At 42.1% G+C, this 25330-nt stretch overlaps 2 protein-coding genes across 2 annotated transcripts; both read right to left on the bottom strand.

Moving 5' to 3' along the window:
- Window positions 1-5410: 5410 nt before the first annotated feature.
- Window positions 5411-7676, bottom strand: LOC109761341 (desmethyl-deoxy-podophyllotoxin synthase). The gene is made up of 2 exons (XM_020320155.4): window positions 6367-7676; window positions 5411-6248 (listed from the first exon to the last, which is right to left on the bottom strand). The coding sequence occupies exons 1-2, from the start codon at window positions 7255-7257 to the stop codon at window positions 5628-5630; spliced, it is 1512 nt and encodes a 503-aa protein (XP_020175744.1). The 5' UTR covers window positions 7258-7676; the 3' UTR covers window positions 5411-5627.
- Window positions 7677-12339: 4663 nt separating this feature from the next.
- LOC109761335 (F-box protein At5g07610-like) lies at window positions 12340-14162 on the bottom strand. Its single transcript, XM_020320147.2, has 2 exons — window positions 13541-14162; window positions 12340-13462 (listed from the first exon to the last, which is right to left on the bottom strand). The coding sequence occupies exons 1-2, from the start codon at window positions 13600-13602 to the stop codon at window positions 12340-12342; spliced, it is 1185 nt and encodes a 394-aa protein (XP_020175736.1). The 5' UTR covers window positions 13603-14162.
- Window positions 14163-25330: the final 11168 nt, after the last annotated feature.

The following is a 25330-nucleotide window of genomic DNA, read 5'->3' as shown; positions in this document are numbered from 1 at the left end:
CCATCTGACTTTTAGTTTTGCATCCGACGGCCGAAAACTAATCGACTGGTCCATAATGAGTTTTCGGTCGATTGACCCCTAAGGGCAGGCGGACCCGCAAACCGCCCGTCCGAACCGCGCTGTCCGGACCGCGGAAGCCATCCAATACTGACATGTATCGGTCCGCGGGGCGGCCCGGACGCGATTTCTCCCGCAAATAGGAGATAAAGTGGGGGGAGGTTTGCGAGAATCAGGACAACCGAAACGTAGGACACCGACACCCCCGGCCCACCCAATCCCCCCTCCCGGTCTCATTTCCTTCCACTCCGCCCTTCTCTCCCTTACTTTCCATCCACACCCTCCACCTCCTCCGCCGCTGATGTATATCTCTGTCCGCCACAGAGCCATTGCAGGACGTCCGCAACCAGCAGCGACGCCCCTACGACGTAGCTGCCCACTCTGGAGCCATTTGTACCCAGGTACACTTCGCCCCCTGTCGACGACCTTCATTGCGGACACCATGCCTGGCAGGTGTTCAGTCAAATGCCATTGAGCTTATTTTCAAATGTTATGTCATTTTTAAAGTACGAAGGATGGTCAGCTACTCAACCATAGAGGATGAGTTGTTGTGTGATGCGTGGCTTTCGTATCCGCGGATTTCATAGGCAGGAGCAGAGGGGAACCCTTCTGGGAGCAAGCGCATGAAAAGTTTCACGCACGAAAGCACATTGAGCACTATGACATGTACATCATTCAACCACGGAATGTGTGGTTGTTGTCGTACATTCGTCGGCTCGAGGCAAGGTGGCCATTGCACGCGGCAGAGGACGAGATCGTAAGTTTTACTTCCTCTTGCTCAACTTGTTGATTGATTCATTCACTCAATGTTTGTCTACGCATTATATGTAGTCTGCACGCGCCGCCCTGGTGTACCACGGGACAGAGGGGCAGCCATTTACGTGCACACACTGTTGAATGAAGCTGAAGGGGGAGTATGTGTGGAACAACATGATCTGTTCATGAAAAACTTGTTGGACATTCGGGATCTAGACACTGTTGTACTAAACTTAATTTGCATGCTATGTATGGCTGATTTGTGCTATTTTCTATCCGAATTTTGATGAATATCGGCCACGTTCGTCTGGTTAGTTAAAATACTGTTTGAAATGTATGTGGCTACAGTTGAATGACGTCCTTCTGTATCCGTGTCTACGGGCTGACCCTCTACACGTCCTACTCAACATCTTTTTCTCATCAAGTTTAGAATGCTTACCACGAGTGCCTACCAACATCTGACATGCAAAACATGCAAACGTTGTCAATTATCAGCTGCTGTTCAATTTGTTGTAGGCTTAGTTATATGCTTATATATAAACAAACAAGAGAAACTGTACATTGATTGTGAGGTGTCCTTGTGGTCAATAGTGGATCCATCAGGCCACATGCAAGTATGCATGCAGACATGCAGTGCATGGTACCGTGAGAAGATGGATCCGACATCACACATACTGACAAACAGCACAGTAGTTTGTGATCACCCGATATCTTTCCAGATCGATCTGCTTTGCTAGCTGACAATTCGGTATAATGATCATGTCCACACGTGTTGCGCGTCCTGCAACGCCTGTATAATTAACTAATCTGCATATATTACATAATTAACAAATCGATGTTAGCTTTATATTTGGAGGGAGAAAAAGGAAGCTTGAACTCTGAGGATCAAATCAAACAGCGTACCCTTTCGGTCTGGTAGGCGAGGGCACCTAAGCGCCATGCTTTCTTCGTGCCTTCTGTGGGCGCCGTCGCCGGTCTATCTCGTTTTTTATGGTCTCAGGGTCATGGTAGTGCGGTGGATCCCGGCCTTTGTCGGCGAGAGGGCCCCGTTTTATATGGTTTTTTCAATTTCGTTAGAATTTGTGTCCTGCTTAGAGATGCGAGGTGGCGACAACTCTTTGAAGATGGAATAAGATTCTCCCCGCCTAGCCCCGTTTCGGTGGTGTTTCTAGCATCGTCGGAGGGCATGTGGAGGTTTGTCTCTGATGGATCTCGCGGGATTCAGTCGGTGTCTGTCTTTGATGGATCCACGTGGATCTGATATTCGTTCGTCTATGTTCATGTGTCTACCTGTTGGATCCTTCTGATCTACGCATCTCTTCATCAACAACAGTTGTTGTCCTGGTGCGCTAGTTTTATGTGGCCTTAGTACGACGACTTTTCGACTGTCTACTAAAAAAAGGTTTGCCCGGCTCCGACGAGGACGGGGTGATGATGGCGGCGGGCCTTCGGCTCGCTAGGTGGTCTATGAACCTGGATGTATTTTTCACTTCTGGTGTTTCTTTGTACTACCTTGACAGTTGATGAGTAGATTGAAAGTTTTCCTCGCAAAAAAAGCATGAGCTCGTATAAAAGAGAATGAGATTATGCCATTCAAGTGGAATGGATCTCTTTGGCAATTTTTTTTAATGAAAACATCACAAAAATGTTAGTTATCACCATCATATATGGCAAAAATCAGGAAAATGGGGTCGCTATCGTCGAGGTGCCAAACAACTTTGTTTATAAGAGCTCATGGTACATTCTTTCTAGTGAAAAGATACAGACACGCAATAAAAAAATTTATTGTGGCCCATAGAATAGATTAAAAGCCCGATATAATTGTGCAAGACCCAAAAATATCGAAAAGTGAAAAACTGCCCCCAACATTGCTCCGCGTGACCGTGAGTGGTATGGGCTTTAGTAGGTGCTGCGTGTTTATATTTGTGTTGGTGTTAACCGTATGCATCCTAACTATGTCGAGGTCGGGTGTGTTATATCTATCTATGCTTTCATCAGATTTTTCTTTTGATTTTGTAGATCCATTTACAATCAATTACAATTTTACCTCTTCCAGGTGGTACCAAATGCCAGGTTTTATCTATTCACTATCCATAGCACCATTCCATTCTTTTTGTGCAAGGAATCATGCAACTGGGTTGGTTCACCGGTACCGGTAAGAAAAGCGCGTTTGCGACTTGCATACCTTACTGTACCGTCTTTATATTCTTTTAGCTTGAGAACACTAGATTGTGACGAGGAACTTCAGCGCACAAGCCATGATTCGTATTGATAATTACAGTGGCAAATGCTGGACAACGTCACCGTGTATGGACTTTGCCCCGGCTCTTTGAGCACGGATCCGTCCTAGCTAGGCCCATCTCACGTTGCATTTTCTCCTTCCTGGGATGGCCTGTGCTTTTTCCTGTTAGGCCTGGGCCTGGGCCTGCTAGCGACACACAGTGTGCTAAAAAGCAAAGCCACACAGAGCACTCCATCCGCATTCCGTGCCGCTCAAAAAGAAAAGCAAAAACAACCCGCCTCCCGTACGCATCTCGTCGGCTCGCCGGAACCCGCGGCCTGTACCTACGTGCGCGCCCGTCGGCGAACTCGCCCCGCCGGCGACGCGTGGAGGAGGAATGAGGCGGAGTGGAGGAGGGCATCAGCGACGCGGTGGATCGGACGAAGGTGGGCGTGCGGCGCCTGAGCGGGAGGGGGTGCTGGTCGCTGTGGTAAGACGAACTGCACTTTGAAAATGTTTACTCCCGTACTGCTAGATTACAAGGGGAATGAATGGCTTCAAAATTCTTAAAGAAAGAAAGAGAAAATATACTGTTTTGAGATTGAAATGCTTAAAATTCGATGAAATCACTTCACCTTTTTACCCTTTTTTGCAAGAGAAATGCGTAAGCGTATTGCAAACATTTTGTGGGAAGCAAGCATGTTATAGCAGTTTCTGATTTGAAATGCTTAACTATGGCATGCCCATCAGACCCCAGCAGATGTAGGTCACATGGATGTGTTTGATAACAACTTGAATCGAATTTGAGAGGCTGACACGGTGGATTTCTATGATCTTTTCAGCTTTAAGCCTATCTGCTTCAAAAAAATGAAAAAGGAAACTGTGTTTCAGCCTTCAGGGATATTTGAAGTGGAAACATTTTCATCATTAGTTCATCCCTTGGTGCTGCTTCTGACATTCAAGTACTCTAGATGTTTAGGTCATTGGACTGTGACACAGACTCGATAAGGAAGCTGTCTTTTCTGAACTCAACTTTTCTGTGCGGCCATGGTCTCCGGTATCACTTTCTTGTCTGTATTTCTGAGCTGTTTTGCATTTCTCCAACTATACTCAAGAAGATCAGAGCCAAGTGCTTTGCCACCATTTCTTGCAGAAAAACGGTCCACCTAATCGATATGCTTCACAGGGATTTTTGCTGCCCGATAAACCGAGTCCGCAACTTCAGTTGGATATCTTAATGGCCTGAATAGTAGGGGCAAATTTACTACTAAATTGGTTTATGAGTGGCTGGAAAGAGATTTATCTGAACCTAGTTATAAAATGATTTGGAAAGCTGCGATCACCTTGAAAATAAAGATTTTTTTATGGCAACTGTTTCAAAATGCTGTGCCTACGCGCGATAACATGCGGCGTAGAAATTGGCCAGGAAACCCTGTGTGCTCCTTCTGCACAAATGTGAAAACTGCTAATCACCTCTTTTTTACCTGTCCTCTTGCCCGTACGGTTTGGGGCGTATTGGGGTTGACAGCAGGAGCCTCTTGTGCTCCCGGATCTGTTTGGCAAAGTTTAGCTTGGCTATATAAATTCTTTCCAAGTGGAAAGAGATTTTATATGATGATTGTTGCAGCCGTGTGCTGGGGGGGGGGGGGGGGGTTGTGGTGTCTCCGTAACAAAACTACTTTTGACAATTATAATGCTCGCACTCCTTTGGAGGCTGTCTTCACCGCTTGTTCTTTTATGTTATATTGGGCAGGGTTGCTGAAGGATGATGACAAGACAAGATTTCAGGCTGGTGTGAAGAGACTTGCTCAGGTGGCGGCTGCCTGGCGGACAGGTCATATACGCATGGCAGGCGGCTCCTGGGAGATGGGGATGGTATTCAGATTGGCTAGCCTGCTCAGTGCTCGCTGCAGCTTAGGTCCTATATCCACTAGGGTCTGATGCCCGCTGGAACGGTCTTTTGGTGTTGTTGGTTCTGTTCACTGGAGTTTTATCCTCTAGACAGTTTCATCTGTGTCGTGTGGTGGTTATAGTGTCGTCAGGTTTTCGCCCCACAGCTGATAGTCCGTTTCAGGATTGTCATGCAGTGGGTTTCCTGGCGATGCACCAACTCGCTACACCCTTTTCAGTCTCCTTTGCTTAGTAGTTGTCCTATTTTGGCTGATGCCTAGCTTGTGATCTTCGAACAACGATACCTGACTGATGTATTTCCGTTGATTGCAAAATTAATGGAAAGGGGTGTGAGCCCGGTTGGAAAAAAATACCAACATCAACATCAGGCTACCTCTGTGATAGGGTCTAAACATGCTTTCCTTTAGCATGAAACCCTGTAACAATTCAAAAGCAAAACAGAGTATTCGCACATTTGGCTTCTGCTTATATATATTATTAAAGCACATTAATTATTCTGGGACAACTTCTTCCGTATAGGATGGAACCCAAATTTGGTTTTTGGATATACACTTTGATTGGAAAATACACATGTGCATGGATCCTCTTAATTTTTGCTTCGTGAACATCACCACACAGCTACTACAACAACAACAACAACAAAAAAGAAGCAAATAACTGAACAAATGGAGCAGACCATGAGTCAGCGGGGCAGCTGTACATGGGCAGTTGGACGCAACAGCAGATCCACCTTCTTTCGCGCTGTTACTCCGAAGGCTTCTGTCATGTCCAGTTCGCTTGGAAGAATGCCATCGGGAAGACTCCAGTCGAAATAAAACAGAAGGCTCGCAAGAGCTAGCTCGATATTCGCAATCCCAAACAGCATCCCGGGGCAGATTCGTCGACCGGCGCCAAACGGGATGAACTCGAAGTTGTTGCCTTTGTAATCTCTCACACTACTCATAAATCTCTCTGGCATGAACGCTTCCGGTTCGTCCCAGCATTCTGGGTCCCTGGAGATAGCCCAAGCATTCACGAGCACGGTAGTCCCCTTGGGCACGTCATAGCCGAGTATTTTGCAATGTTCTTGGCACTCCCTTGGCATTAGTAACGGCCCAGGAGTGTGCAAACGTAATGTCTCCTTGATGATACACTGCAAGTAACTCAGCTCACCTAGACCTTCCTCAGATACCTTCATTTGTCCCATGAAGGCTGCCCTGACCTCAGCTTGCGCCCTGGACATCACGCTCGGGTTTCGCATCAGCTCGGCCATTGCCCACTGCAGCGTCGTTGTTGCTGTCTCGCTCCCACCTGCAAAGAGATCCTGTGTTCTTTTTCCTATTAGTAAAACCATGGATTTATGATAGGAAAAATAGGACTCTCCCATGTTCCATTCAGGAGCTAGTACTATCAGCAACTACAGGAAGAATAGCAAGACATACAAAAATCACTGCTTTGATGCTGTCCATGGTGAGGGGAGACTGAAGGTTGCCTTCTCTTTGAATCCTCAAGAGCACATCGATCAAATCTTCCTGGTGTTGTTCATCAGAGGACGTCCTCTCCAGATGCTCTCCTATGACGCGGTCCATGAACGCCATCAAAGAGTCCCGAAACACCCTGGACTTGCGCAGCGTGCTGCTCAGAGCGAGTGCCAGCCTCGAAGATGGGAACAAATCAGGCAAGCTGAAGCCGCCTACCAACCGCACCGCCTCGTCGACGTAGTGGAGCAAGGTGTCCTGCTCCTTGAACCGGCCGCCCATGATGGCGTGCACCGTCGTGTCCGTCACGTACATCGCCAGCATCTTGCCCAGATTCACAACCACCTCTAACTGGGATGCAGATGAGACGGACCTGATCAATCGGGTAGCCTCCTCCTCGCGGATGGCCTGGAACGAACTGATGCGCTTGGTGCTCAGCAGTTCGAGGAAGCAAATCTTGCGCATCTGCCGCCAGTGGTCGCCGTAGGGGGCAAACGCGATCCCCCGGCCAAGCTCGTTCATGACCTTGACAGATGAGCTCAGTGGCCTTGTGCAGAAGATGCTGTCATGCACCTTCATGATCTCCTTGGCAGCCTCCGCGGAGGAGGCGATGATCACCGGATTCTCGCCGAACTTGAGTAGCATCAGAGGGCCATGGCGCTGAGATAGGTCTCGTAAGGCGCGGTGAGGGAGGGCACCAAAAAGATGGTGGAGGCTGCCGATAACGGGAAGCTGCCATGGGCCTGGAGGGAGCCGCAGACCATGGTTGTGAGGGCCAAAGGAAGCTCTGTAGAGTCGAATCAGGTACAGAAGAGGAAGAAGAGCTAGCAAATAGAAGTATGCATCATTCTCCATGATTGGGGATGTGTGATGCTGCTAGTGGAGAATCTGTGAAAGGAGGATTTATGGATCCAATGCTGCTGCTGCTTCCTTATATTGGTTGGGGCAAAAGAAAAAAAAATGAAGGTCAAACTTATCTGATGTCAGTCAGATTATGTTACTGAGTCGATGCCTTCCATACATTTTATATACAAGGTGTGCAGAATTAAATAGCATGAATAGGTAGTAATCTATACAGTAGATCACCAGTGCTACATTTGCAGAATTAAAGAAAGGTCAAGAACTGAACTAGCAGTACCACACAGAGCTACAAATAAATAAGGCCTTACTGCACCCAACTAACAATGATGTGGACATGATATGGTTCAGGCATAGTACTACACAGATATTTCTCAGTCCAAAAAAAAAAAAAGCATGGCATGTGGGCATCAGTTTCTCATCTCTCATTTCTTGACGGCATCAGTTTTTTATTTCTCAGTCCAAAAAAAATCCCCTTTACTGGTCACCAAGTGTTCAATTCACTCACTGGATCGTGCATCTCTGTTCTTTTGTTGGTGTATTGCTGTCACACATTTTGAAACCCTTGTATTTGTGGAGAATTACTATTGACAATCACCCGACGCTGCACATGAAGGGTTCTCTGTTGAAAATAATGTCAAGAGAGTTGTTGATGCTCGTTTATCCACTTTACCGAGAAATTTCTCTGCCCCTTATGAACTGAACAAGGTTGATGCTCATTCATTGATTTTAGTTACCGGTAAGCCATTTATTTCATGACAATGGATCTTATCTGTATTTGCAACGCAGACACTATTTTGTGAGGCAACTATTCCCCCAAGAGAGTTCCAACAGATTTCGGGAGATATACCCCCTTTGACACGCGGCTAGTTATATCTTAATTATATGGCGTGTTACCGTTGTGAACTCCTTTTCACCTCTGTTCTTACTGTATCTGTAACTCTGTATGCACCATTTTTGGTTTAACTTCATCATGTATCAGGTACACGACATATTGGAATAAATCAGGTTTAGGTGTTTTAGAAACAACTGGATGAAAACAGGTGCTTATTCATTGGACGCTCTGCAAGTAGGAGTGTTCCGTTTCACATTCCTAGTATCTTGATGGCAGGGGAATTTATATCACCTGAACATCCATTGTCTCCGAAAATGAAGGAATCGGCACACGATGAGTATGTAAACTGTCGCTGTGCAGCTCGTTTTGGTCTAGACTCTATGTACACCTCTGTGCAGCTGGAAACACCAACCTGTAGCACAATCGTTCTGGCATATATACGTTTATGGTTGGAGATGGCCTCTTCTATGTAATAATGCTGGTCATTAGGTTGTGTATCATTTCTTATGAGTTTCTTAGTTCAGTCTGCCTTGTTTGATGAGCTCCAAGAACCTTTAAGCTGATGTTGTTATCTATTAGTAAACTTTATTAGATCGTCGTTAGCAACTTGTTTGCTAATTATGCAAAAAACATGTAAGCTATTCCACAGCCATCTTAGACTTGGCACTTATCATGCAAAATTGTCTACCTAGTTCGTTGTCTGAAGTTAGCGATACAAAGCAGTATTCAGCTATAATTCAAGCATATATCATTCACGTCTGATCAAATGAGGGATATGCTGGTGCCACTCTCCAGTAATTTGTACCTTGTAACTTGTCAGTTCTCTTCCTAATCCATGGCAGGTAGATTCGAGATTGGTGAGTCTAGGGCAGCGCAGGAAGGATTGGAATCAGAATTTATCAATGATTTGCTGCTTCATTTTGTCAGCGTGCCGCAGAGCAGACCATGACCAGTATGAAATGGCCATCATCAGATGCAAGGGAGATCTGAATCGTCATCGCATTTTTGGCATGATCGGTCTGCCACACCCGAGTTGAACATGTTTAAGTTCAGTTATATGAGAAGTGTCAGTCAGTGTTAACTTTTCAAGGTTAATCACTATTGTTTTAAACTTTTGCAAGGAACAGATTTTTAACATTGTACCCTGCATATATGCCTAAGATATGATTTGTATTATCGTACAGAATCCCGCTGCAGTTGTGGCTAACAATTTTGGCCAAATTGTGGCTCGTTGATGTGCCTTGGCACACGTTCTTCGCTGTAGTATTGACGATGAATTCAGCATCTGCATATATACAATTTCAGAAGGGGAATTTTGGTAGCTTTGGATAAATTGAGGCAGCAATTGCACGGCACCGGGAATCTGAACATTGTCGTGAATCCTAGTTACTCTTTGATTATTATTTTTGTATTGCCATTTGTTACTAGGTTTTGATTAACCCTTTCAGCATGCCGTTTTGGGTCTAAAGTTTCCCCAATGTACTGAGTTTGCCGATTTTTCTAAAGGGCTAAAAGGAGCCTGGGGTCATATTTTGATCTGCAGAGTATGTATGCCCTATAACCATGGAATGAGTATAATCTTTCTAAAATTAGTATATATTGTCAACAGGATGGCGCGACGTGTCGGTGGTGGTGCGCGGTGCTCTAGGAGATATCCCTGCTCAGACTATCACCAGAGCCATCGGTGACTTACATACAGCCGTGTATGCTTCATCGACCAACTTGCTCCCCTCTCCATCCTTCAGGGTCTAGTGCTCTATGGGTAAAACCCTAGATCAAGCAATACCGGATTGGGCAACGGAGGTGTCGCCGATGTTGTTTTTCCTGGGTGTTGTTGCTTTGGTGGCCATGAGGGTTTGGGGCCGAAGCTACACTGGTCGATTTGGTGACATTAAATATACCCCAGTTACCATAATCAGAGCAATGGTGGCGACGATGACACGCAGGTTTTTGTCTCTAGATTATGTGTGTTAAGCTCTATCCGTCTTGAGGCTTCACTAGATTAGATCATTTCACTGGGTTAACAGGCCACACAAGGCATGCTGGCCTGGCTGATGTCACATAATTGACCTTCCTCCAAGAAAAATGACTCCCAATTTCTCTCGAATAGACAATGCTAAAATTGTTCTTATGATCGATCTCCCTTGAAATCACCGAAAACAAATCATTCTAGTTCCCGAACACAGGTGACATCCACGATACCAAGAGGCGGGCAAACGACAGGAGCGCAGAAAACAAGGATAGTTTCAGTTTGTTTTTTGGAGACTTGAAGCTGAAACTAGAGCCCACACAGAGCCCATGAACCTTGTTATATGAAACAAAAGGTCACAACTCAGAAAGAGGTCTGCAAAGTTGCACGTCACTAGTAGAAAACAGGGCTTTGGTTCGGCCAGAAAAGAGCATTAATCCCGGTTGCATTACGAACCGGGACTAATGTGAGCATTAGTCCCAGTTCAAGCGGCTAGGGCACCGTACATGCATTAGTCCCGGTTCAAATGGGACCTTTAGTCCCGGTTGGTGCCACGAACCGGGACTAAAGGGTGCGATGCCCATTAGTACCGGTTCGTGGCACAAACCGGTACTAAAGGTTAGACCTTTAGTCCCGGTTCGAGCCACCAACCGGTACTAATGGGGTTTGAGGCATTAGTACCGGTTCATGGCACGAACCGGTACTAAAGGTCCCCTTTTCAAACTCTACCCCCCTGTGGATCGCCTTTTCAGTTTTGTAAAAAGCAAAAGAAAATGATAAAAAATTCAAAAATTAAAATCCTTCCAGATGTAGTTATGTTACTACATGTACTAGTTAGGAAAATTTAAAAACTTAAATTTGGACATGTTTTACAAAAAGTGTAGGGAAAATGTAAAACGGCTATAACTTTTGTATACGATGTCAGAAAAAAAGTATAATATATAAAAATGTTCAGCACGAAAATCCGCATCCGATTTTGACCACCTACGGCCTGTTTGCAAATTTTTAGAATCCTCAAATTCTAAAAGGAAAAAAAGTTATGCTCAAATTTCAGTTTTTTTTGAATTTTTGTTAAATCTGGTCAAACTATGGTCAAACTACTTATTCAAGAAGTATTAGTGTTACTAAATAATTATTCAAGAATATTAGTGTTACTAAATAATTATTTCAGTTTTTTTGAATTTTGGTCAAATCTGGTCAAACTATGGTCAAACTGTGGTCAAACAATGGTCAAACTAATTATTCAAGAAATATTAGTGTTACTAAATAATTATTTCAATGTTTTTGAATTTTGGTCAAATCTGGTCAAACTGTGGTCAAACTATGGTCAAATTACTTATTCAATAAATATTAGTGTTACTAAATAATTATTGTTTTTTAGAATAATAGTTTCAAACTCAAACAGTGAAATGTGTGACTTCATGCTCAAGCTAAATTCCTGAGGGTTAATAGGATTGACATCTTACTATTGTCAGGAAAACAACAAGTGCAGACTTGAAAACGAGGGAGAATAGAATCCGGAAGTTAAGCGTGCTCAGGCTGGAGTAGTGAGAGGATGGGTGACCGTCCGGGAAGTTAGATGATTTGGAATGATGAGGGGTGATTAGAGATTAGAGGTTAAATTGAGCAGTGATGAGGGGGTGATTAGAAATTAGGGGTTAAAATAATTCAGAAATTTGAAAATAAAAAAAAAATTTCAAAAAAAAAATCATAAAATTACCTCCAGGTAGCGGCCACGTGTAAGAACCGGGACTAAAGGCCCTTTTTCTACTAGTGCATGCAATATTACAGGAATCGTACATAGTATAACTAGAAGTACAAGTAAAATAAAAGGCGCACGACAGTGCTTATTTCAAACTCTTTTAAGCTACCTAACAGAACAATACCCACAAATAAAGACCACTTTTGTGTTCTAAAAACAAAACCTCTAACAAAAATACAAAATAATGAAAATTGTGATCCAAGCACAGTGCGTTTGATGATGTTCTAAGAGGAACTAACATATAGAAAGACCAGTACATAGGATAGAAAGTTCAGCACAAATTTGGATAACTGATCACAGAGAAATAAGTCAAGTTCCCTCCATACTGAACCACCACCATTGCTCCGGACCAAAAAAACATGCATTCACCAGTCAGAGAAAAGGAGAGCCAAATTCAAGCAGGCATACCAAGCCCGCTGCTCCATAGCATGAATAATTGACTCCGATCAGAGAACCACTTCTCATAAAGGCACCAGCAATCTCATATTGATGTCAAATGTGCAATGATCGTGACTACGTGTACAACGGCACATAAGGCAGAAAAGATAGGGGCTTGACATCTGCAAGATAGGAAATCACTTTGACTCGCCGATTATCCATATTATAGCACACCAATATAATACCATCCGCAGCAAAGAACACCAAGTTGCATTCCAGATGAATTGCAATAAAATCAAAACCCCCATCAGGACATAAATCTGTCCATCCAAACATGTTTGAAGTTTCAATGCCATGCTTCAATATCCATTCTCCGGTTTGATAGTTCTCCAGAACATAAACTACAAATCGAATGGCAACACCATCATTATCCCTCTGGAAATTGGCAAAGTGTAAGTGGCCCTGTGACAGATGGATAAAACCATCATCAACCTGACCACTAGGGGCCCTGAATTTCATCCATGTTTCTCCTTTTGTGTCCACCGCAGCTACACAATCGTACAAGTCGGGGTCAAAGGCACTAAAAAACAGAAGGCCATCAAGAAAGACCGCTGTGGAGGAGTGCCGACCAGCAAGCCAGGTAGCTTCTCCGATCCATCTCTCCTCCTTATAAACCCACTCTCCGGTTTCAGACGAATACACTGCCACTCCGGAAAGATCAGTGTCCTGACTATAATTGTGCTCAACTACCAGCTCAAACACATGGAAATGCGATGATAGGGCCGGGTCAAAGCCCAGACATATGATGGCCACATTGTCAGTGGCCTTGCCGGAGTTGGGCAACACGGCCCACTTCTCGGTGGCGGGATTGCACACGACATAATGAAATGCGCCAACCCCGTCGGAAACGTGGTAACATCGGCAGAGGAGGAGGCCGTTGCAGGAGTCGAGCAGATCGACGGGCAGGTGGTGGTTGGGCAGGAAGGTGAAGGAGGTGCCGAACGGAGGGCGGCGGTCCCCTGAGACGCTGGTGAAGTGGAAGGGCAGATGCCCGGTGATGTTGCTGCCGTAGAAGAAGCCGGCCAGGGTTTGGGGGAGCCTTTTGCGGTGGTCGGGGTGGTTGATGAGGCCGAGCCAGTGCTTGGAAACGCACTTGGAGCGGCAGACCACCTTGGCGGAGACGCGCGAGAGGATCTCCACGACGAGGTCGTCGGTGAGCCTCTCGGCCGGCGTCCCGCTGGGGATAACGGAGCACGACCTGCAGAGACACGGACGGATGGGAGGTCAGGGGAGCAGCGAAGGACGAGGAGTTGATGGTGGTTGTTGATCTGCATACTGGCCAGGAACCGGAGAGCGGCCTTCCTGGCGCGAGCGAGAGGTGTCCGCCGCGATGGACATGGCGACGGGCGGAAGGAGACGGCGGCGGCGGCGACGGGCGAGGAGGCCGGGGAGTGAAAACTGCGGCTGCGTGGCAATCGGCGCTTCCTGCCTTAGCGGATGGGCCGTCGGTAAATGGGCTAACTCGATCACATCTCCAGGCGTTGGCCTGTCTCAAAAAAAAAAAAAAATCGTTCCGGCAAAATTTACAACGTTAAAAATCTTCATTCCTACTTTTTAGGGAAAACAGCTTTTCTCTAATCCAAGAAGAAACTGCAACTAAAATTACCCTTACCTTTCAGATTCGCTTATAGGTCCAATTAGTTAAGGGATATGCAAAAATATCACGGATGTTATCACCCAATTTTGGTGGAGTGAAGGTGAAGAGCATAAAAAGATGCATTGGTATTCTTGGTGGAAACTCTGTTATCCTAAGAGTGAAGGAGGTATGGTGTTCATAGATCTTTACACGTTTAATCTTGCTATATATTGGCCAAACAATGTTGAAGACTTATCACAAACTTTGATTCTTTGTGTGGAAAGGTATTGAAAGCAAAGTAAACCATGAAGATCCAACGTAAATAGACACAAGAAAGACCGGTTTGACCAACATCCGAACGATGAAATCGAAGGAAATCGAGGGAGCCTCCTGGAGCCAAGTTGGCTAGCAACCTTATAGGTTAGAATGGGAGTTTGCTCTAGACAAGCATACAAAATGGAGCTTCTATGTGAAAGAGTATCATGAAAGGACTTGAGTTGTTCAAGAGAAGATACATTTGGAGGATTGGCTTACGGGAGGAAATCAACATCTGGAGTGACCCTTGGGACAGGATGGTCATTACTTCCCATGGCCAAGCTTTGTATCAGGGTTATAAATATGGTGTAGGCGCATGAATACAGATGGCCCACCAGAGTCCCATGACCCGTCCAGGATACGGCCCAGAAGACCATGGGTCATGGAGTATCATCATCAGCCCAACATAAAATAAGGAAGGTGGCTCAGGATTAGGCTAGGTCCCTACAGTCAGATCCCGAGCCGCCAGACAACGAGACCCAGTAGTCGGTATGGGAGATGAGGGGAGCAATCGGCTAGGCTAGTAGTTGGCAATACCTAGGATACCTCTTGCCCACGACGTCTTAAAAGCAACAGTCACCAAATGGTGGTATAATCTAGGTGGCCATAGAAGAAGTCGGCCAGGGTTTGTCGGAGCCATTTGTGTTGGTCCTGGGGGTGGATGAGGCCAAGCCAGTGCGTCAAAACGCACTTGCAGTGGCACAATGACTTGGCAGGGACGCGTGAGAGGATCTCCACGAGGAGATCGTCAGTGAGCCTCTCGGCTGGCATTGCTACTTGTGAGATGTGTGGGATTTTCTCCGAAGAGGAAGGGTGAAGCAACATAGTAGCGATAAGTATTTCCCTCAATGAGAACCAAGGTTTATCGAACCAAAAGGAGAACCACACAAATTCCCATCAGCAGCATGTGCACACACAAAAGCAAATACTTGCACCCAACGCGAGCAAGAGGGTTGTTAATTCTCTTAAACTCGTTACTTGCAAGGATTAAATCTTGTAGTGGTAGATAGATAAATTGCAAAATAAAATGAAAGTAAATAAATAGCAGCAAGATATTTTTAGTTTTATTAATATTATTAAGATAGACCCCGGGGCCATTGTTTTCACATGATGGTTCTCTCTCGAAATAGTATCATACGGTGGGTAAACAAACTACTGTTGCGCAATTGATCGAAAAAAGCGTACTTATGATGTTATTCAGGGCAATGATCACACATATAGGCATCACATCCGTAATAAGTAGACCGACTCCTTTCTGCATCTACTACTATTACTCCACCAATCGACCGCTATGCAGCATGCATCTATGATATTAAGTTCATTACAAACAGAGTAACGCCTTAAACAAGAAGACATGATGTAAACAAAGTAAACTCAAACAATATGAATAAACTCCATCGTTTTATCCTTAATGGCAACAATAAAATACGTGCCTCGCTACCCCTTTTGTCACGAGGTGAGGACACCGCAAGATTGAACCCATTATAAACCACCTCTACCGCTGAAGATAAATCAATCTAGTTGGCCAAACCAAATGGATAGATCGGTGAGAAATATAAAGCTATCGTAATCATGTATAATAAAGTTCAAAAAAGACTCAATTACTTTCAACGAATAATCTGATCATAAACCCACAATTCATTCGATCACAACAAACACACCGCAAAAGAAGATTACATCTGATATAACTCCGTGGAGATCATGGAGAACATGGTATTGAAGAACAAAGAGAGAAAATGAGCCATCTAGCTACTAGCTATCGACCCACAGGTCTGTGGTGAACTACTCACACATCATTGGAAGGCCAACAACGTTGATGTAGATGCCTTCCGTGACCGATTCCCCCTCCGGCAGAGTACCGGAAATGCCTCCAGATGAGATCGCGGAAGAACAGAGACTTGCGACGGCGGAAAAATTGTTTCAAGTGGCCCTCTGGGGTTTCCAATATTTGAGAATTTATAGAAGCAAAATTAGGTCAGACGGAGCCACGTGGGGCCCACAAGGTAACATGGCGCGCCCTATTGCCTTGCTGTCTCCTCGTTTGTCCACTGGTCTCCTCCCAAAGCTTCTAGGGTCTCTTATGTCCAGAAAAAATCTTCTAAAAGGTTCGGAGCGTTTGGTCTCCGTTTGGTACAGATTTTCTAGAAAATCAAAAACTAGCACAAAAACAACAACTAGCACTAGGCACTGGGTTAACTAGTTAGTTCTCAAAGATGATATAAAATTACATATTAAAGCATATAAAGTATTCAAGATTGGTAAAATAATAGCATGAAACAATAAAAACATACAGATATGTTTAAAACGTATTAGGCGTCCTCCTGGGGAAAACTGAGCACGACCTGCAGAGACACAGATGGATGGGAGGTCAGGCGAGCAGGGAAGGAGGAGTTGATGGTGGTTGCTGATCTGCATACCGAGCACGAATCGGAGCGTGCCCGTCCTCCTGCGGGCGAGAGCGGTCTGCCACAATGGACATGGCGATGGGCGGAGGGAGGCAGCGGCGAGTGAGAAGAACAACCACGACTTACCTAAGCGAACGGGCCGATGGTAGATATGCTATTTGCATCGCATCTGCATGCGTTCGCTCATGGGCGCGCCTATGTCTCGCTTGAAGCGAGACAGTAGGACGTCTCACTTCAAGCAGCCCGATGGGGCCGGCCCAACTCGGACACAGGCCTTCAGCGCTTCTTTTCTTCCATTTGTTTTCACCTTTTGCATTCAATTTTGTTTTATCTTTTTACTTTTGCTTGTATTTCGAAATATTCTGAATAGTTCTAATACAAAAACTACTCTACATAAAAATGTTGATAATGTTAATCATGCATTTAATTTTTTAATGTGTATACATTTTTTCCCGATATATACAAAAAATGTACAATGCGTATGAAACAAAAAAATAAAAATAAAAAGTTCTCATTTTTTCTAAAAAATGGTGATCACTCATATAAAAAATGTTTCCAATGTATGCAAAACACTATACAAATAATGTACAATGTGTATGGAAAAGGTAGACATCAAAACAATTAAGTTAACAATGTTAATCATGTATTTGGACAATATTAAACATGTATATTGAAACTGTTTCGGATGTATACCAAAATGTGGAATGTGTATGGATAAAGTAGACATCAAGAAATATATGTTTTAAAAATGTAAATCGGAATTTTGGAAAACGTTAAACCTGTATATATAGAAGTTCCTGATGTATACAAAAAGTGTACAATGTTTATGAAAAAAGTAGACTTCAAAATATGTATGTTTAAAAAAAGATAGTCATGTATTAACGTAAAGGTCTATATAGAAAATGTTCCCGGTGTATACAAACAAAGTACAATGTGTGAAAAAGGGAACATAAAAAATATAAGTTGTCAGAAATCTTAGCGTATCTGAAAAATCTTATTATGCATATGCATTTTTTTCTTGGTATACATGCAAAACATATAAATAAAATGAAGAAACCCTGTAAAAGCAGAAAAAGAAAAACGCAAAAGACCGACAAAACAATGGAAACAATGCAAGAAAAGCCCAAAAAGCCAGTAAAAACCATAAAAAGAAATAAAAAATAAAGAAAATGAGAAAAGAAAAACTATGAAAGAAACAAATGAAAATGAGGGAAATAACAGAAAACCAATTAAGAAAACTATGAAATAAAGAATGGATACATGGTTTTTGCGGTGCCGGTGATTCGCCAGAGCATGAGATAAGCATTATTTCTATCTCCATCCCTAATCCTACAATCTCTAGATCTCTACCACAAGGAAGTCTCCTCCTTGTACCAAATTGCATCAAGTTCTTTTTTAATATCTTTCATCCTAGCCTTGTCAGAGTCATGTAGACAATTTACCTCGGAAAATACATCTAAGATGTCATACTCCAGATTCAATAATAAGATCTCTCTTTTTGGTTTTCAACGCTGCCTCCAAATTTATGCTCCACCCCTTAACCTTTTTCCTAAGTAGCTTAGTTTTAGCCTGCCAAACATCAATGGCAGAAGAGCAAGGAGTTGGTGTGTTCCAAACCTCAGAAACTAAAGTGTTGAACTCAGGGTGGTCAAGCCGCCACTTTTCAAATCCAAAAATCTTTTGGGAGGTAACCTTCTTAGCTCGAGTATCCAATACGAGAGGGGTCGCTCCCTGTTCTTGGGAGTGCAGAGATCACAGAAAGGGGGAAATGAGCATCCCAAATGGGAGAAACAAAAACCCTATCTGTGGTAGCAACAATGGGGGCATCCTGGTTGTTACTCCAGGTGTAGCTTCTATTGGCAATAACCACTTAAAGCAAACCCCATTTATTAATCCAATCATTAAACAAACAGGCAAATTTCCCAAGCTTTTTCTGTGGCCTGATTAATGAGCCACTTAGTTGCTTTGACCTGAATGATATGTAGCGTGAGAAAGCATATGGAATTGGCATCCGACGCTCCATTGATGTGCAAGCTAGCTTAGATTGCACTAAAGAAACGCGCATGCAGATCTTATGGATGAGTTAATTAACAACTCGAATTTACGATAGTAGGCCTAACAAATACAGTACATATTTTAGATGGTTGTTCGAGGGCGACAATCAAGATGTCATTAGAGATAAGGCTAGGATATGCTATCGAGGGTGGATCAGTTGACCAGACTCTGCAAGTTCATATCATCATACTCCACGATTGATGCCAGGTGTCTAGCAAACCAGAGCCAATCTTTCCACTGATCCGCCTATAAATACTCTAGCAGAAATAGACTTAGACATCGTACCTATAGCTCCCCCTCCCGCACTTCCAATATTTACTTGCTCTGCTCTTTCTTCATTGATCTTTTGCAAGAATCAATCCATCAATGGCTTCAGCTTCCCCTCTGAAGGTGCTGGCCGTGGTTTGCGTCGTCGTGCTGGCTGTTGGCCTCAGCTTGGGCCAGTCGGCCTTGGCAGCAGACTGCAATGACTGCCCAAACACCATTGGAGGGCGTTGCGTCTTGCTTTGCATTGCATATCATGTCTCTGCCCAGCGGCAACATCGCTTTGCTCGCCCGCGTGCGGGAAGGCTTGTGATGAAAATTGCCCTTCTCGGTAACTCAAGCATGTATTCGTGGTCCGGATCGATGGGTCGATGGATACATAGCGTGCATCTTCGCCTCGTTTGCCATCCTTTAATCCCATTTTCCCTTTTATTAAGTCTTTCATTTCAGCCGCACATCCTGGTGCACACGATCGGTGCGCATGCATCCATGTCATGTGCGCTAATCGGTGTTACGAATGATAAAAATAAAGCCCCATTGATCTGGACCACTGTAACATGCAGCATGTTACATTATTTCAATATATATCATGTATCACGTGTGTTTCTTTTTTTGTATGTTCATTTGATTGAAATCTATGTGTATGTTTTAATTTTCAATTTTGCGATACTTCGGTTACACTAGTAGAAAACAGGGCTTTCGTTCGGGCCTGGCCAGCCCATTAGTCCCGGTTCCGCACGAACCGGGACCCATGGGGTGCATTAGTCCCGGTTCGTGAGCCCAGGGGGCCGGCCGGGCCACGTGGGCCACAGGTCCCGGTTCGTCTGGACCTTTTGGTCCCGGTTCAAGGCACGAACCGGGACCAATGCGCCTCGCCCCTGGCCCATGACGATTAGTCCTAGTTTGTGCCACAAACCGGGACTAAAGGGCTGGTCCTCGTTGCGGCCAGAGTTTAGTCCCACCTCGCCAACCGAAGGGCGCTCACACCGGTTTATAAGCCCGTCCCTCTCTGCCTTGTTGAGCTCCTCTCAAAATAAAAATAGATGCCCTTATATAGGGAATTTGACCTAAATTCAGAGTGAGTTTCTCTGAAATTCATAGAAATTTATTATGAATTTAGATTGAATTTTCTCTATAAACGCATCTATGCTCATTTTTTTATGTTGGGGTTGGCGATCTTTACAGACTTTTTATGTGTTGAATATGCACCATTCAAAATCAGTCTCTGCTTTGAATGGTGCATTTTGAACACACAAAAAGTCAGGAGTTCAAATAAATTTTAAAAAATGAAATCCCTTTGTAACACACGAGTTTCCGTATATGAAATCCTGATACTTTGAAAGAGATTGTCCGTTTTGTACACGAAGTGCATCCAGTTTTTGCCGTAACCCTCTCAACTTTCTTGCACATGCTATGTGGATGAAATGATGGTACCATGCCAACTTTCAACCTTTTCAGAGTTCATTTGAAATGCTTTTCAATTTTAAGGTCTTATAGATCAAAATAATTAGTAAATGCTTGAAAAATAACAAATGAAGTCAGAAAGGATTGAAAAATGATGATGTGGCTTTGAACGGTGCATTTTGAACACAAAAAAGTCAGGAGTTCAAATAAGTTTAAAAAAATGAAATCCCTTTGTAACAGACGAGTTTCCGTATGAAATCCTGATACTTTGAAAGAGATTGTCCGTTTTGTACACGAAGTGCATCCAGTTTTTGCCGTAACCCTCTCAACTTTCTTGCACATGCTATGTGGATGAAATGATGATACCATGCCAACTTTCAACCTTTTAAGAGTTCATTTGAAATGCTTTTCAATTTTAGGGTCTTATAGCTCAAAATAATTAGTAAATGCATGAAAAATAACAAATGAAGTCAGAAAGGATTGAAAAATGATGATATGTCTTTGAATGGTGCATTTTGAACACACAAAATGTCAGGAGTTCAAATAAGTTTAAAAAAATGAAATCCCTTTGTAACAGACGAGTTTCCGTATGAAATCCTGATACTTTGAAAGAGATTGTCCGTTTTGTACACGAAGTGCATCCAGTTTTTGCCGTAACCCTCTAAACTTTCTTGCACATGCTATGTGAATGAAATGATGATACCATGCCAACTTTCAACCTTTTCAGAGTTCATTTGAAATGCTTTTCAATTTTAGTGTCTTATAGCTCAAAATAATTAGTAAATACATGAAAAATAACAAATGAAGTCAGAAAGGATTGGAAAATGATGATGTGGCTTTGAATGGTGCATTTTGAATACACAAAAAGTCAGGAGTTCAAATAAGTTTTGAAAAATGAAATCCCTTTGTAACAGACGAGTTTCGGTATGAAATCATGATACTTTGAAAGAGATTGTCCGTTTTGTACACGAAGTGCATCCAGTTTTTGGCATAACCCACTCAACTTTCTTGCACATGCTATGTGGATGAAATGATGATACCATGCCAACTTTCAACCTTTTCAGTTCATTTGAAATGCTTTTCAATTTTAGGGTCTTATAGCTCAAAATAATTAGTAAATGCATGAAAAATAACAAATAAAGTCAGAAAGGATTGAAAAATGATGATGTGGCTTTGAATGGTGCATTTTGAACACACAAAAAGTCAGGAGTTCAAATAAGTTCTAAAAAATGAAATCCCTTTGTAACAGACGAGTTTCCGTATGAAATCCTGATACTTTGAAAGAGATTGTCCGTTTTGTACACGAAGTACATCCAGTTTTTGCCGTAACCCTCTCAACTTTCTTGCACATGCTATGTGGATGAAATGATGATACCATGCCAACTTTCAACCTTTTCAGTTCATTTGAAATGCTTTTCAATTTTAGGGTCTTATAGCTCAAAATAATTAGTAAATGCATGAAAAATAACAAATGAAGTCAGAAAGGATTGAAAAATGATGATGTGGCTTTGAATGGTGCATTTTGAACACACAAAAAGTCAGGAGTTCAAATAAGTTCTAAAAAATGAAATCCCTTTGTAACAGACGAGTTTCCGTATGAAATCCTGATACTTTGAAAGAGATTGTCCGTTTTGTACACGAAGTGCATCCAGTTTTTGCCGTAACCCTCTCAACTTTCTTGCACATGCTATGTGGATGAAATGATGATACCATGCCAACTTTCAACCTTTTCAGAGTTCATTTGAAATGCTTTTCAATTTTAGGGTCTTATAGCTCAAAATAATTAGTAAATGCATGAAAAATAACAAATGAAGTCAGAAAGGATTGAAAAATGATGATGTGGCTTTGAACGGTGCATTTTGAACACACAAAAAGTAAGGAGTTCAAATAAGTTAAAAAAAATGAAATCCCTTTGTAACACACGAGTTTCCGTAGGAAATCCTGATACTTTGAAAGAGATTGTCCGTTTTGTACACAAAGTGCATCCAGTTTTTGCCGTAACCCTCTCAACTTTCTTGCACATGCTATGTGGATGAAATGATGATACCATGCCAACTTTCAACCTTTTCAGAGTTCTTTTGAAATGCTTTTCAATTTTAGGGTCTTATAGCTCAAAATAATTACTAAATGCATGAAAACTAACAAATGAAGTCAGAAAGGATTGAAAAATGATGATGTGGCTTTGAATGGTGCATTTTGAACACACAAAAAGTCAGGAGTTCAAATAAGTTAAAAAAAAATGAAATCTCCTTGTAATAGACGAGTTTCCGGATGAAATCCTGATACTTTGAAAGAGATTGTCCGTTTTGTACACGAAGTGCATCCAGTTTTTGCCGTAACCCTCTCAACTTTTTTGCACATGCTATGTGGATGAAATGATGATACCATGCCAACGTTCAACCTTTTCAGAGTTAATTTGAAATGCTTTTCAATTTTAGGGTCTTATAGATCAAAATAATTAGTAAATGCTTGAAAAATAACAAATGAAGTCAGAAAGGATTGAAAAATGATGATGTGGCTTTGAACGGTGCATTTTGAACACACAAAAAGTCAGGAGTTCAAATAAGTTTAAAAAATTGAAATTTCTTTGTAACAGACGAGTTTCCGTATAAATCCTGATACTTTGAAAGAGATTGTCCGTTTTGTACACGAAGTGCATCTAGTTTTTGCCGTAACCCTCTCAACTTTCTTGCACATGCTATGTGGATGAAATGATGATACCATGCCAACTTTCAACCTTTTAAGAGTTCATTTGAAATGCTTTTCAATTTTAGGGTCTTATAGCTTAAAATAATTAGTAAATGCATGAAAAATAACAAATGAAGTCAGAAAGGATTGAAAAATGATGATATGTCTTTGAATGGTGCATTTTGAACACACAAAATGTCAGCAGTTCAAATAAGTTAAAAAAATGAAATCCCTTTGTAACAGACGAGTTTCCGTATGAAATCCTGATACTTTGAAAGAGATTGTCCGTTTTGTACACGAAGTGCATCCAGTTTTTGCCGTAACCCTCTCAACTTTCTTGCACATGCTATGTGAATGAAATGATGTTACCATGCCAATTTCAACCTTTTCAGAGTTCATTTGAAATGCTTTTCAATTTTAGTGTCTTATAGCTCAAAATAATTAGTAAATACATGAAAAATAACAAATGAAGTCAGAAAGGATTGGAAAATGATGATGTGGCTTTGAATGGTGCATTTTGAATACACAAAAAGTCAGGAGTTCAAATAAGTTTTGAAAAATGAAATCCCTTTGTAACACACGAGTTTCGGTATGAAATCATGATACTTTGAAAGAGATTGTCCGTTTTGTACACGAAGTGCATCCAGTTTTTGCCATAACCCACTCAACTTTCTTGCACATGCTATGTGGATGAAATGATGATACCATGCCAACTTTCAACCTTTTCAGAGTTCATTTGAAATGCTTTTCAATTTTAGGGTCTTATAGCTCAAAATAATTAGTAAATGCATGAAAAATAACAAATGAAGTCAGAAAGGATTGAAAAATGATGATGTGGCTTTGAATGGTGAATTTTGAACACACAAAAAGTAAGGAGTTCAAATAAGTTAAAAAAAATGAAATCCCTTTGTAACACACGAGTTTCCGTAGGAAATCCTGATACTTTGAAAGAGATTGTCCGTTTTGTACACAAAGTGCATCCAGTTTTTGCCGTAACCCTCTCAACTTTCTTGCACATGCTATGTGGATGAAATGATGATACCATGCCAACTTTCAACCTTTTCAGAGTTCATTTGAAATGCTTTTCAATTTTAGGGTCTTATAGCTCAAAATAATTACTAAATGCATGAAAACTAACAAATGAAGTCAGAAAGGATTGAAAAATGATGATGTGGCTTTGAATGGTGCATTTTGAACACACAAAAAGTCAGGAGTTCAAATAAGTTTAAAAAAATGAAATCTCCTTGTAATAGACGAGTTTCCGGATGAAATCCTGATACTTTGAAAGAGATTGTCCGTTTTGTACACGAAGTGCATCCAGTTTTTGCCGTAACCCTCTCAACTTTTTTGCACATGCTATGTGGATGAAATGATGATACCATGCCAACGTTCAACCTTTTCAGAGTTCATTTGAAATGCTTTTCAATTTTAGGGTCTTATAGATCAAAATAATTAGTAAATGCTTGAAAAATAACAAATGAAGTCAGAAAGGATTGAAAAATGATGATGTGGCTTTGAATGGTGCATTTTGAACACACAAAAAGTCAGGAGTTCAAATAAGTTTTTAAAAATGAAATCCGTTTGTAACAGACGAGTTTCCGGATGAAATCCTGATACTTTGAAAGAGATTGTCCGTTTTGTACACGAAGTGCATCTAGTTTTTGCCGTAACCCTCTCAACTTTCTTGCACATGCTATGTGGATGAAATGATGATACCATGCCAACTTTCAACCTTTTAAGAGTTCATTTGAAATGCTTTTCAATTTTAGGGTCTTATAGCTTAAAATAATTAGTAAATGCATGAAAAATAACAAATGAAGTCAGAAAGGATTGAAAAATGATGATATGTCTTTGAATGGTGCATTTTGAACACACAAAATGTCAGCAGTTCAAATAAGTTAAAAAAATGAAATCCCTTTGTAACAGACGAGTTTCCGTATGAAATCCTGATACTTTGAAAGAGATTGTCCGTTTTGTACACGAAGTGCATCCAGTTTTTGCCGTAACCCTCTCAACTTTCTTGCACATGCTATGTGAATGAAATGATGTTACCATGCCAATTTCAACCTTTTCAGAGTTCATTTGAAATGCTTTTCAATTTTAGTGTTTTATAGCTCAAAATAATTAGTAAATACATGAAAAATAACAAATGAAGTCAGAAAGGATTGGAAAATGATGATGTGGCTTTGAATGGTGCATTTTGAATACACAAAAAGTCAGGAGTTCAAATAAGTTTTGAAAAATGAAATCCCTTTGTAACAGACGAGTTTTGGTATGAAATCATGATACTTCGAAAGAGATTGTCCGTTTTGTACACGAAGTGCATCCAGTTTTTGCCATAACCCACTCAACTTTCTTG

This window comes from Aegilops tauschii, chromosome 7 (genome assembly GCF_002575655.3).
Source record: "Aegilops tauschii subsp. strangulata cultivar AL8/78 chromosome 7, Aet v6.0, whole genome shotgun sequence".
In the NCBI taxonomy this organism is placed as follows: domain Eukaryota; kingdom Viridiplantae; phylum Streptophyta; class Magnoliopsida; order Poales; family Poaceae; genus Aegilops; species Aegilops tauschii.
The sequence above is the reverse complement of the archived record's forward strand: the minus strand, read 5'-3'. Positions and strand labels throughout refer to the sequence as shown.

Excerpts from the sequence above, each read along its gene's own strand:
- LOC109761341 (XM_020320155.4), bottom strand. The coding sequence starts at position 7,257 with ATGGAGAATGATGCATACTTCTATTTGCTAGCTCTTCTTCCTCTTCTG. Across the intron at positions 6,249-6,366 it reads GCATCAAAGCAGTGATTTTT|GATCTCTTTGCAGGTGGGAG; the intron begins GTATGTCTTGCT and ends AAAAGAACACAG.
- LOC109761335 (XM_020320147.2), bottom strand. The coding sequence starts at position 13,602 with ATGTCCATCGCGGCGGACACCTCTCGCTCGCGCCAGGAAGGCCGCTCT. Across the intron at positions 13,463-13,540 it reads CGCTCTCCGGTTCCTGGCCA|GTCGTGCTCCGTTATCCCCA; the intron begins GTATGCAGATCA and ends GTGTCTCTGCAG.